The 14,019-nt window shown below is 40.5% G+C and overlaps 1 protein-coding gene across 11 annotated transcripts in view; it reads left to right on the top strand.

Moving 5' to 3' along the window:
• PHACTR4 (phosphatase and actin regulator 4) overlaps window positions 1-14,019 on the top strand; it is a 116,709-nt gene that overhangs the window by 100,011 nt on the left and 2,679 nt on the right. For all 11 annotated transcript variants that reach the window (XM_060140839.1, XM_060140838.1, XM_060140848.1 and 8 more), the window contains 6 exons: window positions 804-991; window positions 1,773-1,926; window positions 8,093-8,148; window positions 9,367-9,428; window positions 10,736-10,873; window positions 11,495-11,571. In XM_060140839.1, coding sequence (XP_059996822.1) covers window positions 804-991; window positions 1,773-1,926; window positions 8,093-8,148; window positions 9,367-9,428; window positions 10,736-10,873; window positions 11,495-11,571 — 675 coding nt within the window. The remainder of the gene's footprint in view (window positions 1-803; window positions 992-1,772; window positions 1,927-8,092; window positions 8,149-9,366; window positions 9,429-10,735; window positions 10,874-11,494; window positions 11,572-14,019) is intronic.

Below are 14,019 nucleotides of genomic sequence, written 5' to 3'. Positions count from 1 at the left end.
TCTCTCCCTCATCTGTCCCCAAACACTCAATCTGTTCACAGTAGCATTGGTACTTATACCTATTTTGTCTGTCTTTTTAAAATTCAGACAAATTGTGACTGAAGATTAACACTTCTTGGCAAGTTGGAAATCTGTCTTACTAATAACTAAAAGAATTGTTACAGAGTTGTTGCAGTATCCTAGTTTTTGGTTTTTTTGCCATAATCTTTTGTACTTCCTGGTATTATTTATTTTGCATTATTTATTTTGAGACAGTTTAGGAATTTGAAGTAGACTAAGTCATAGTTTTATGCCTCCAGAGTGTAAAGCAAAGAAGTTAGTTTTCATCCGTACTTCTCTTTGCTTCCTTGGTTTAGGAAATGGGTTAAGTATTTTTATTGAGTATCTTCCATGAGCCAAGTACTGTGTTAGATGCTGTGTGATCTTCTCATTCAATCAGACCAAGGCAAACTTGCATTTTATGTATTGATCATCAGGGCCCTATGTGCAAGACACTAGTGCATTCTAGAATTTGTCTATTTCATTCTCAGAACAAACCAACAAGGTAGGTATCATTCACATTTACAGAAAAATTAAATAACAAGCTAGTAAATAAGTTGTAGATCTGGGATTTGAACCCAGAGCCCTTTAGATTAATAGCTGCTAAAAAGTTTCTTAGCAAGAATGTAAAAATTAAGGGAAATAACTATAAATTATTTCGTTTATGGACTTTTTCATGGTTATTCAGTAGTTTGCCTTGCAAATCAGTTATTCTTTATGTCTCTGAAAGGAAAACGTAAAATGTAATTATGTTAATTTGTTAGTCCAGACGATGAAGAAGAGGAGGAGCAGATCCACATAATTGCATTCGATGCAGATGTAGCATCTACCTCAGTCATTCCTAAACTACCGCAGTGTCTGCAGGAGGAAGAAGAAGGGAAAGAGAGTGACTCTGATTCAGAAGGTCCTATTCAATACCGAGATGAAGAGGATGAAGATGAAAGCCATCATAGTAAGAAAGGGAGGGAAAGAGAAGGAGAAAGTTCTCTTACCGATAAAGCTGTGTGCTGGTCTTAGCAAGTGTAAGATGCATGGAAGCAGGCACCCTCTCCCATCGAGTCGTCTGGCTGACTGCTCTTGGAAGGCTCTATGAAAGACTCTTGTCCCTGCTGTTCCCATTGTTATAACAAGCCAGTGAGAGGGAGCCCAGTAGGTTGAGTCAATCAGTTTTTTATGTGTTCGGTTTTGATTTAAAAATTATTTACCTTGATGGTGTTAAAGAATGTGGAGTAAAGGAAAGTTGGTATTTGGGCTTTGTGGAAAAGACAAAAATGATGCACTCCTTCAGCCTAGTGAGCTTCCTGTGTTCATGGGGCAAAGAAAAAAAAACATGTGCATGTACACACATCTGTGAATAATAGAATCCTGATTCCTAAAAGTGGAAAGCAGCTTTAAGAGTAGGAACCTTATGAGGTGTGTTAGTGCAAATGCCTCTGTGTTGTAATTCAGAGGCTGTCCCCTGCTTAGACCATCCCTCCTCTAGCAACTCTTATTAAGAAGAAAAATGTAGACAGAGAACTGGTAGAAGGGAAAAGATATTTTTAGCCCGTCTGAGGCCATCTGCTAAAAAGATTTTTAGATGTCCTCAGCTTTACCCCCACCTCCCTGTTAGGTGGATCATCAGAGGCCAGCTAGAAAGCTGGGATTATGATATTGTTTATTCAGACTCTTACCTAGCTCCAGGTGAGGCTGAGCTTTAAGCTCCTACATGTTTTTCTTTCCCTTGTACAAAGGTGCTCTGGCCAACAAAGTGAAGAGGAAAGACACACTGGCAATGAAGTTGAACCACAGACCCAGTGAACCTGAAATGAACGTGAATTCTTGGCCTCGAAAAAGCAAGGAGGAGTGGAATGAAATACGGCACCAGATTGGGAACACGCTCATCCGGTAGGCCTTTTCTTAGAATAGATTGATTTGATTTGATTATGCCAGTACATGTCTTAGAGATGTACTTTGTGGTGGAGCATGCAGGTATCTTTATTTTTTTAATTTTAGAAATAGCATAATTTTTAAAAATACATATTGTACACAGATGGGTATCTTCTAAGAGTTTGGAAATTAAGGAACTAGATGGCTCTCAGAGCTTTAAACCATGAGATAGATCTCACAGCTTTACACCATAAGATAAACATAAGTATGTTTTTTTTTAAAGTTTCTAAGGATTTAGGTGGCTCCCAGGACAGCAAGCCTCTTCTGGCTTGCTCAACCATGAGGTGCCAGCCCAGTTAAAAATCACACACATAATTTCCATTGTATCTATTTCACATGTTCCATGTAACTGCCTCCTTTCAACGTGTTAGTATGTTTTTCAAGTCAGCTGGAACCAAAAGCATAGAGAGACTGAATGCAGGCCAGCTTCCTGCATATGCACTATACGTAGAGTCTAGGTATACAGACAAGTGTTTGCCCACCTCAGATGTTCCTCTCGGAAAGTGGAACTCCTGGTGTATTCCTTAAAAACAAATAAGGATGCCTGTTAATTAAAATATATTCTCCTCTCCTACCTCAGACACCTGGCTTTGCTGATGGCAATCTTAATGCAGAACTGTGGCCCTCTGAGTGTCAGCAAGAGACCATCAAGATTAGGAATTAGTTAAGAATGGGGATTTTTTTTTCTTTTAGTTTTATTGAGATACATTTGACATACAGCACTGTATAAGTTTAAGGCATAGAGCATAATGATTTGACTTGCATACATCATGAAATGATGACCACAATAAGCTTAATGAACATCCATCGTCTCCTATAGATACAAAATAAAAGAAACAGGAAGAAAAAGATATTTTCCTTGTGATGAGAACTCTTAGGCTTTACTCTTTTAACAACTTTGATATATAACATACATGTTAATTATATTAATCATGTTGTACATTACATCCCTAGTATGTATTTATTTTATAACTGGAAGTTCGTACCTTTTGACCACCTTCATCCAGTTCCCCCTGTCCACCCCCTGCCTCTGGTAACCACAGATCTGATCTCTTTTTCTGAGTTTGTTTGTTTGGTTTTTGGAGTATAATAGACCTACAATACTATATTAGTTCCTGGTGCACAACACAGTGGTTTGATATTTCTATACATTGCAAAATGATCACCACAATAAGTCTAGTTACCATCTGTCACCATACAAAGATATTACATTATTATTGACTATATTCCCACACTGTATATTTCATCCAAGAATGGGGATCTTTAATAATAGATTCCTTGGGCTTCCCTGGTGGTGCAGTGGTTGAGAGTCTGCCTGCCGATGCAGGGGACACGGGTTCGTGCCCTGGTCCGGGAAGATCCCACATGCCATGGAGCGGCTGGGCCCGTGAGCCACGGCCGCTGAGCCTGCGCGTCCGGAGCCTGTGCTCCACAACGAGAGAGGCCACAACAGTGAGAGGCCCGCGTACCGCCAAAAAAAAAAATAATAATAATAATAATAGATTCCTTTGGCTTTATTGCAATGCTAGTTGCTCATCTTTGAGTGTTTTTTTTCCCAGGTCATAATCGTCTTAGAAGAGCTTGTTGGACACTAGCAATGAATAGTCTAAAATTAAAATGTAGAAATACAAGAAATTAACATTTACAATAACAATTTACAATACCATCAAAACTCTTTAAATACCTGTGGATAAACCTGATGAAAGATTGTGTAAGACCTATGCACTGAAAAGTATAAAATAATGCTGAAGAAAGTAAAGAAGACCTAAATATATGGAGACAAATAACATATTCATGGATCAGAAGTCTCAGTATTATCAAGACATCAGTAGATTTAATGCCGTTCCAATCAAAATACCCCCAGTAGGCTTTAATTGACAAACTGATTCTAAAATTGTTACGGAAATATAAAGCAACTGTGAAAAAGAACAGGACTGGAGGACTAACACTGTCTTATTTTAGGACATATTATAAAGCTAAAGTAACCTAAACAGTATGGTATTGACGTAAAGGTAGGATAGACAAAGAAGTCAATGGAACAGAAGAGAGAGCCCAGAAATAGACCCACCCATATATGTGCAACTCATTTATGACAAAGGTACAAAGACAATTTCATTAAGAAGGGATGGTCTTTTCAACAAATGGTCCTGGCACAAAAATAACTTCAATTCATTCAGTGTATCATATAAAAAATTAACTCAAAATGGATCATAGACTTAAATATGAGAGCTAAAACTGTAAAATTTCTAGAATATGGGTTAAAGAAAGATTTCATAGATATGATCTCAAAGCATGGTTCTTAAGAGAAAAACATTGGTAAATTGCACTTCATCAAAATTAAAATTTTTTGTTCTGTGAAAGACACTGTTTAAAAATAAAAAAATAAAAATAAGCCACAAACTGGGAGAAAAATATTTGCAAACCATGTATCTGATAAAGGTCTTATATCTAGAATATATGAAGAACTCTCCAAACTCAGTAAGAAACAACCCACTTTTTAAACGGTGGGGGAAGACTCTGCCCTCCCAATGCAGGGGGCCCGGCATGTGGAAGATCCCACATGCAGCACAGTAACTGAGCCCATGTGCCACCACTACTGAGCCTGCGCTCTTGAGCTGCGTGCCACAGCTACCGAAGCCCGCGCACCTAGAGCCGGTGCTCTGCAGCAAGAGAAGCTACTGCAATAAGAAACCCGCACACTGCAATGAAGAGTATCCCCTGCTCGCCACAACTAGAGAAAGCCGGCGCACAGCAGCGAAGACCCAACGCAGCCAAAAATAAATAAGTAAATAAATAAATTTATTTTTAAAAATAAAATAAATAATAAAAGACTGATAATATTAAGAGTTGCTGGGGCTTCCCTGGTGGCGCAGTGGTTGAGAGTCTGCCTGCTAATGCAGGGGACACGGGTTCAAGCCCTGGTCTGGGAGGATCCCACATGCCACGTAGCAACTAGGCCCATGAGCCACAACTACTGAGCCTGCGCGTCTGGAGCCTGTGCTCCGCAACAGGAGAGGCCGCGATAGTGAGAGGCCCGCGCACTGCGATGAAGAGTGGCCCCCGCTTGCCACAACTAGAGAAAGGCCTTGCACAGAAACGGAAACCCAACACAGCAAAAATAAATAAATAAAAATTAATTTTAAAAAAGAGTAGCTGAGGATGAGGCCCAGCTGTATTCTCACACAGTGGTGGTAAAATAGACTGGGAGCGTAAAATAGACTATTGGAAAACAATTTGTAAGTCTCTTTAAAAAAATCAAACAACATATGATCTAGCCATTCCATTATTTCTAATAGTCCCCCAAAATAGAAACAACCTAAATGTCCATCAAAACATAAATGGATGAATATGAACATAGTCCTGTGATGGAATACTACAGAGTAGTAAACAGGAATGAACTATTTATAATGCCACTACTTGGGTGGATCTCAGTAATTATCCTGAGTGAAAGAAGCTAGGCAAAAAAAAAAAAGAGTACATACTGTATGATTTTATATAAAATTTTAGAAAATGAAAACTAATTTATAGTTACATAAAACAGATCAGTGGCTGCCTCGGGGCAGGGTGGTTGAGAGTAAATAAAGCAGATGAGTGTTTGCTTGGAGGCAGGGAGATAGAGATTACAAAGGAAATGAAATTTTGTCAGGGAGGTTGTAGTGGGTAGAGTTGTATGTTCCAAAATAAATCCTAATCTCTGGTACCTTTGAATGTGACCTTATTTGGACAGAGGGTCTGTGTAGATATAATCAACTTAAGATGAGGTCATACTGGATTTGGTAGGCTCTAATCCAATGACTGGTGTCCTCATAAGAGGAGGGAAATTGGGATGGATAGACACAGACACACACAGAGATCGCTGTGTGACTAAGGCAGATACTGGAATGATGCATCTACAAGCTAAAGAACGCCAAGGACTGCTGGCAACCACCAGAATCTCGGAGAGAGGCATGGGACAAATTCTCCCTCTGAACCTTCAGAAGGAACCAACCTTTCTAACACCTTGATTGTGGACTTCTGGACTCCAGAGCTGTGAGAGAATAAATGTCTCACAAAGTGAATGTTATAAGCCATTCACTTTGTAGTAATTTGTTACAGCAGCCCTAGGAAATCAGTCCAAGGGTGATAGACATGTTCCTTACCATGACTGTGGTGATGATTTTTTTTTTTAAGATTTTTACCCTGAGGAGCTAAATCGTTTAAATGCACTCTTTTTTTTTAATATATTTATTCATTTATTTATTTTTGGCTGCTGTGTTGGGTCACCATTGCTGCGTGTAGGCTTTCTCTAGTTGTGGCGAGCGGGGGCTACTCTTCATTGTGGTATGCAGGCTTCTCGTTGCTGTGGCTTCTCTTTGTTGCAGAGCACGGGCTCTAGGCACGCAGGCTTCTGTAGTTGTGGCACACAGGCTCCATAGTTGTGGCTCACAGGCTCTAGAGCTCAGGCTCAGTAGTTGTGGCGCACGGGCTTAGTTGCTCCGCGGTATGTGGGATCTTCCCAGACCAGGGCTCAAACCCGTGTCCCCTACATTGACAGGCAGATTCCTAACCTCTCCACCACCAGGGAAGTCCTGGTGATGATTTTATAGGGACATACCTATGTCAAAATATCAAATCATGCAATTTATTGTATGTCACTTATACCTTCGTAAAGCTGTGGTGGTGTTTTTTTTAATGAACATTGAAAAAAGAAACGCTTTGAAATACATAAAGTTGTAAATTGTATATAAAATGGGGGTGGGAGTTTTCCATGCAACTAAAGAGTTACTGGCACATCGTTCAAATACTGTCAGAGCTATACATTAAAAGTAAGAAATGAAGAACTTTCTGATTCTAGAAATGACAAGTTGTCGTTGGTGAATAACATCTCAGAACTGGGAATGAGATGAGAAACTTCATCAGGTATTTCAGAGACGACTGAAATTAAAATCATAGGTTTTACAGAATATAACTCCAAGAGAGACAACTTTAAATTCCAGTAGTTCCTAAAACACTGGTTTAAAAATCAAAAGAGAGGCTTCCCTGGTGGCGCAGTGGTTGAGAGTCCACCTGCCGATGCAGGAGACACAGGTTCGTGCCCTGGTCTGGGAAGATCCCACATGCCGTGGAGCGGCTGGGCCCGTGGGCCATGGCCGCTGGGCCTGCGCGTCCGGAGCCTGTGCTCCGCAGCGGGAGAGGCCACAACAGTGAGAGGCCCATGTACCGCCAAAAAAAAAAAAAAGAAGATTCCACCTCCCAACGCAAGAGACACGGGTTTGAGCCCTGATCTGGGAAGATCCCACATGCCACGGAGCAACTAAGCCCGTGTGCCACAACTACTGAGCCCATGTGCCACAACTACTGAAGCCTGCGCACCCTAGAGCCCACGCTCTACAACAAGAGAAGCCACTGCAATGAGAAGCCTGTGCACCACAACAAAGAGTAGACCCCGCTCGCCGCAACTAGAAAAAGCCCGCGTGCGGCAACGAAGACCCAACACAGCCAAAAATAAATAAATAAATATATTAAATAAATAAATCAAAATCAAAAGAGGACTTCCCTGGCCGTCCAGTGGTTAAGACTCCACGCTTCCAATGCAGGGGGCGCAGGTTCAGTCCCTGGTTGAGGAAGTAAGATCCCACATGCTGCACAGCCAAAAAAAATAAAACAAAATAAATAAAATAAAAATAAAAAGAGGAACATCAGAGTCATATGGGAAGCATTACACACACACACACACACACACACACACACACACAGTCTCAGTCCTCATTCTGGTTTCCTAAATGAGAATTTTTATTAACATCTTTGAGGATCTGTGTTAACCCATATGCTGAAGGAGCAAATCTGTTTGGTTGCCACCAGAACAGTCCAAATCTTCATTTTACACATGAGTAACTCAAGGTCTAACTGAGCTTTTTTGTGGTGATAGGGCTTGCTGGTATCAAAGCTAGAACTAGAATCCTGGCCTCCTGTTTGCCTGTACAATTCCTTTTTATGTTGTAATATCTGTATTAACACTTTCAGTGTGAAAAGTGTTTTATAAACACTTTTCATAACGTGTTTCAAAAGTGTTTCATAAACAGATCTTTATAAACAGGACCGGGAGACTTAACATTGACAATATTCTTATTTATCTCCTTTTTAGACGACTGAGTCAAAGACCGACACCAGAAGAACTAGAACAACGAAACATACTACAACGTGAGTCCAGCTATGGAAATGAAGTCGTATAGATTTTCTTTGTGTGTTTCTGACTTTAATATACATGACAGAAAAGAGAAGCATTTTTCAACAAGGGCCAAGGAGAGAGTATTCTAGCCAAGGAAGGAGTATTCATACTTTTTACCCCTGAAGGAACATAGTTCCCCCCAAGCTTCCTTTACAAGATATCATTATGATATTGTTTAGTGTACTGGGATACTCCAGAAAATTGTATTTTAATTTTCTCATAGTATCCTGCACCTACCTTGGGCATTTGAGAGGTTTTGACAGCGTGTGCTGCCCAACTTTTCTCTGCCTTAAGAGAGGCAAGGTAGTGGTTGTATATTTGGAGTGGACCTTCCTATTCCTAGTGTCTGAGAGCTGGGACCCAGAGCAAGTCTCAAATGCAGCGGTTGTTCTGCCTTTTTCATCTCTTAAGGCTTTCATACCTCCAAAGTCAGAAAATAGGACCATGTATTTAATTTGCTTTCTGTTTATGTAAATGACTAACTGAAATAGCATTCTAATCCAGTACAGATTTATTTTTCCCGATTATAGGGTGAAATTTGTCCTTAAATACCTCCACAGTGAAGAGGATTAGGCTTCATAGGGTTACAAGTGTGGGAGCCTTTATACACTTATCATGTGAAACCTAGTGTGAGCTCCATTCTCCATTGTTAGTGGTTACTCTTGAGCAAAGATCTGCGAAGTTTTTCTTCCAGGGCACATAGTAAATATTTTCAACTTTGCAGGCCAAAGAGCACAAGGAAGCTATTATGTAGGTACTTATCAAACCATTCAAAATGTAACCATTTAAAAATGTAAAGGCCATTCTTAGCTCATGGGCAGGAAAAGTACAGGCAGCTGGCCAGATTTGATACCATAGTTGGCTGACCCATGCTCTTAAGTATTTGACTACACCAGTTGACAAGAAAATTGTCTTGATTAACCAGTCCCAAAGTAAGTATTTTATTCTGACTTGGAGCCTGTAAGAAATATCTGTGTATGGGACTTCCCTGGAAGTCCAGTGGTTAAGACTCCAGGCTTCCACTGTAGGGGGCCTGGGTTCAATCCCTGGTCAGGGAACTAAGATCCTACATGTCATGGGGTGCGGCCAAAAAAAAAAAAAAAGAAATATCAGTGTGTAATTACTGAAACGTTTGATATGCAGAGTGCCATTTTGAAGTAATATTCTTTGTTTGTGGCTGTCAACTGTAGCTAAAAATGAAGCTGATCGTCAGGCAGAAAAACGAGAGATTAAACGTCGGCTCACGAGAAAGGTACGCTGTCTCCGTCTGTCCACTCACTGTGTGTCTTGTATTTGAATGACCTATTTGACTGGAAAGAAATAAATTTGACTTGAATTGCCAAAGACTGCTGTGAAAATAGAACACATGATGAAAATACAGAAAACACAGCATTATAAGAACTTTTTTTTCCCCATTTTTACTGTTTAAAGAAAGCCTGGCACAAGAAGGTGCTCAATAAATGTTTGCACAAGTTTTGACCTTTTATTTGGTAGACCTGGGATTTTGGTGTAGACTATAAAAGCTGTTGATGTATGGAAGCGGTAACAGGAGGAGTGTGTAGAATTCAATTTTGCAAGGCAAACTGGTGGTTTTCTAAACAGAGAAGGAACTGAACTTGACCCTTAGTAACACCTGAAAAGTATGAAAACCAAATAGGATTTTCTCATTGGTCCCAAATCAGGGTAGAATCTTTTCTGTACCAAACTTGTGTTAACCCTTAAACTCCGGGATTAAGCCCTTTTTCCTTTCCCTCCCTCCATAATAGTTGGTGATTACCTCCTGTAGATTCTTGGAGTTGGTCTGAGTTCTCTAGACATTTCTTAAAATGTATAAGAATCCCCAGGAGAGCAAGGAATCTAGGCATTTTCCTCCTGATTTTTCCCACTTCTCCCCTTCCCCAGGACCAGAGGAATTATCCTTGATAGATTGGGGGTGGCTAGAGGCCATCACTGGACTTAATGCCTTCAGATTGAGCAAGTTACCTGATTGTTCAACCTTTAATCATCATTTGTTACAGAATCTGATATCTTGGGCATTATTCATGGTGAAAGGAAATTCACCCTTAATATTACCCATTAATAGATACTGCTTTCATATTAAATGTATTCACTTTCTAATGTATTAGATATGAATTTGTAGCCCTGACCCTTTTGCTACCCAAAATGTGGTCCACGGAGCAGAAGCATTGGCATCACCTGGAGTTTGTAAGAGATGCAGAATCTCAGGCCCCACCCCAGATCCGCTTAGTCAGAATCTACACTTTAACCACATCCCCAAATGGTTTGTATGCATGTTGAAGTTTGAGAAGCACTGGTTATACTGGTTTATAGCAATGGTTCTCTGTCTTGGCTGTGCACTGTGGAGCTTAAAGAAACAAACAAACAATCTCCTGATACCCAGAATCTCTGAAGATGGACCCAGGGATCAGTCACATTTAAAGGTCCCCAGCTGATTCCGATGTGCACTGAAAGGTTGAAGCTCTGAGTTAGAGGCAGTTTGAATGCATGATTGATGCCTAACTCCTGGCATAGTGAACTGAGAGCCTCCATTTCTTTCAGCTCAGTCAAAGGCCAACTGTGGCTGAACTACTCGCCAGGAAGATTCTGAGGTTTAATGAATACGTGGAGGTAACAGATGCTCATGATTATGACCGGCGAGCTGACAAACCTTGGACCAAACTGACCCCTGCTGACAAGGTGTCTGTCGTCTGTCTGTCTCTCTTTCTTTATTTGAAGGGTACAAGACATTAACTAGAAGGGGGAACCATAACAAAATTTCTACTTCTCGTATAATGTTAAATATCTAAGGTACAAAATACCAAGATGTACCAACCAAAACTTTATACTAATGACTTCACCACCACCACCAAAACTGAAACAGAAGAAAATCCCTGCTACATCACAGAGTACAAAAATCTGGAAATACAACACATTTTTAAACAGTGGTTATGTTTGGTTGGAGGGAGTTTGGATGGAATATTTTAGTAATTACCCATATTTCACTTTTATAACAGGAAAAGCACTTTTACATGCTGTGGAAACTATAAAAAGTACAATATCTCTTTGGAGGTCTTCAAGTGTTTCGATTTAACTGGAGATTTCAGGTTTATTATGAGATGAAGGGTGTCAGGAAAGGCAATATGCATCAGGCTCAGAGCTTCACTCAATGTGTTGACCTGGCTTCCTCCCTCCCTCTGGGTTGCCTTCCGGGGATCGCAGTCACTCCCAGAGTTAAGCACAGTAGAGACTAGATGGCAGATACACTGCTGTACTCTAGCAGACAGAAGTTGCTGAAGCGTTTTTGTTTCTACTCTGCAGGCCGCCATAAGAAAAGAATTAAATGAATTTAAAAGCTCAGAGATGGAAGTTCATGAGGAGAGCAAACATTTTACACGGTAAGACCCAAATACTGTGAGCTAAGTAGAGCTCCACCAGAAAGCAAATGTAGCAGAGTTGTTCAGCTAGGAAGAACTCTAATGACATAGTTAAAAGAACAACACTCAGTGTTAATTGCAAGAAGACTACGTTAAGAGAAACAGATGAGCACTAAGAGGCATAGTTCATGCCTTATTGAATATGGCATTTTATGTATATTATCTTATTTAATCCTTGCAGCAAACATACCAGGTGTGTTCATATCCCCATTTTCTTGATGAGGAAGTAGACTCAAATAGGTTAAGTAACGTGCTTGACTTGCACAACCAGGATGTGGGGAAAGGAATGAATGACTAAAAGCCACTGGGTGCTCTCTTCTCTGCACTTCACTGTCCCAGGTTATGGATGAGGAACTGTTGCTGAGCTAGACAACAGCCTGCCCTCTCTGGTTTCAGTCCTTTCTAGCACACTTGATCTTACCAATTTAGTGTATAAACATCATGAAACAAGCCAAGAAGCATTTTGATTTGGAATTACTGTTGTGATTAAGGACCCAGCCCATACCTAAAGACTCAGCGAGCCACAAATGGAATCAGTGAAAGTATCTAGGTGACTCCCAGAACATTTATAAAAGGAGGCTAAATGAAAGAAGTTATAATGACAATTACAGTTTGCTGTAAAAAAAAAAAAAAGGAAGAAGCAAAATTGGAAATAAAATATTGTTAAACATTTGTTCGATCACAGTACAGACAAATGGTTATTTTAACTACAGAATTTTTTTGTACTGAACTCTGACAGGATTAGAGAAGGCAGATTCTTTAAACAATAGTAACACCATTCAGGGTGCTGTAATATGAACTCAAATAACAAACCATACTTGCCAGCAAGGAGATTATAGTCTAATCCAGGAAGAGACCTATGTACCACTGTGTACAATCCATATGATAAATGCCTTAGTCATTCTGAGGCCTGAATCTGTCAGGTTTCGTATCCCAACTCCACCATTTCCTGGCTATGTCAGTGTTAGCTATTTTTTTAAAATAAATTTATTTATTTGTTTGTTTATTTATGGCTGCGTTGGGTCTTCGTTGCTGCACGCGGGCTTTCTCTAGTTGCAGTGAGCGGGGGCTACTCTTCGTCGTGGTGCGTGGGCTTCTTATTGCAGTGGCTTCTCTAGTTACAGAACACGGGCTCTAGGCGCACAGGCTTCAGTAGTTGTGGAACATGGGCTCAGTAGTTGTGGCATGCGGGCTCAGTAGTTGTGGCTTTCAGGCCCTAGAGCACAGGCTCAGTAATTGTGGCGCATGAGCTTAGTTGCTCTGCAGCATGTGGGATCTTCCAGGACCAGGGCTCGAACCCGTGTCCCCTCATTGGCAGGCACATTCTTAACCACTGCGCCACCAGGGAAGTCCAGTGTTAGCTCTTTTTATTAGTAGTAGTATTAGTAGTAAAGTACCATATTGAGCAACAATACAAGAAAGTCAGAGAGAAGGTGACATTTAGGCTGCATCTTAAATTATGTAAAATAATTTATTTGGACAGGAAGGAAGGAAGGAACATTGTAAGCAGAACTGCCAGCTTTAGCAAGACTTTGGGAGGCAGGAAAATGCGTGTTCTGAGTAATAGAACATGTAGCTGGAGCAGAGGATGGATGGGGGCAGCATGGTGAAGGTGAGACTAGCAAGATGGGTTACAGTCGTGTTCTGAAGAGCTTTGACTCATGCTAGGATATTGGAACCATTGGAGTTCTGTGTATTTGGGGAAAAGCCCTGGTGGAACTGTGGAAGGTGATTTGGAAGAATGACGAGACCAGCAGCAGGGAGACCAATTAGGAAGCAACTAAAATAGAGTGAGCACGCTGCTAGCTCAGACCAGGGAAGATAAGTTTGAAAGACATTTCAAGCATAGAATCAACAAGATTTGGCAATCTGTTGATTCCAAGGATGAACTAAAGGAAGTAATCAAAATGAGTCCTTAGATTTCCAACGTGATTTTTGAAGACTGTTTAGTTAATAAGGAGTTCAGGACATTTATTCGGTGAATATTCGGCACCCACTACCTGATGGATACAGTGCTAGGTGCTTGGGATATAGCAGAGAACAAGATAAAGTCCCTGTCCTCAGGGAGCTTTTATTCTAAAAGAGGAAGGCAGACAGTGAACAAACTAGAAAGTCAATTATATATGTTGAGTCTGATGAGCCTGTGACACATGGAGGGGGAGCTGCCTAGAAGACAGTTGGATATTCAGCCTAGAGTCCAGGGAGAAACGCAAGGCATAAAGATTCAAATTTACGAAAAAAGATAGTAGTCCTTAAGGAGAAAAGTGTTTTGTATTTAAAGGGTGGACAGAGGAAAATGAACCAGGAAAACATTGAGGAAAAGCAATTGAAAAAGAGGGAAAACTAGGGAAAAGATAGTGTTACAGAAGTCAAAAGAAGAGAGTTTCCAGAAGGAAGGAAGAGGATCAG

Source organism: Lagenorhynchus albirostris, chromosome 2 (assembly GCF_949774975.1).
Source record: "Lagenorhynchus albirostris chromosome 2, mLagAlb1.1, whole genome shotgun sequence".
In the NCBI taxonomy this organism is placed as follows: Eukaryota; Metazoa; Chordata; class Mammalia; order Artiodactyla; family Delphinidae; genus Lagenorhynchus; species Lagenorhynchus albirostris.
The sequence above is the reverse complement of the archived record's forward strand: the minus strand, read 5'-3'. Positions and strand labels throughout refer to the sequence as shown.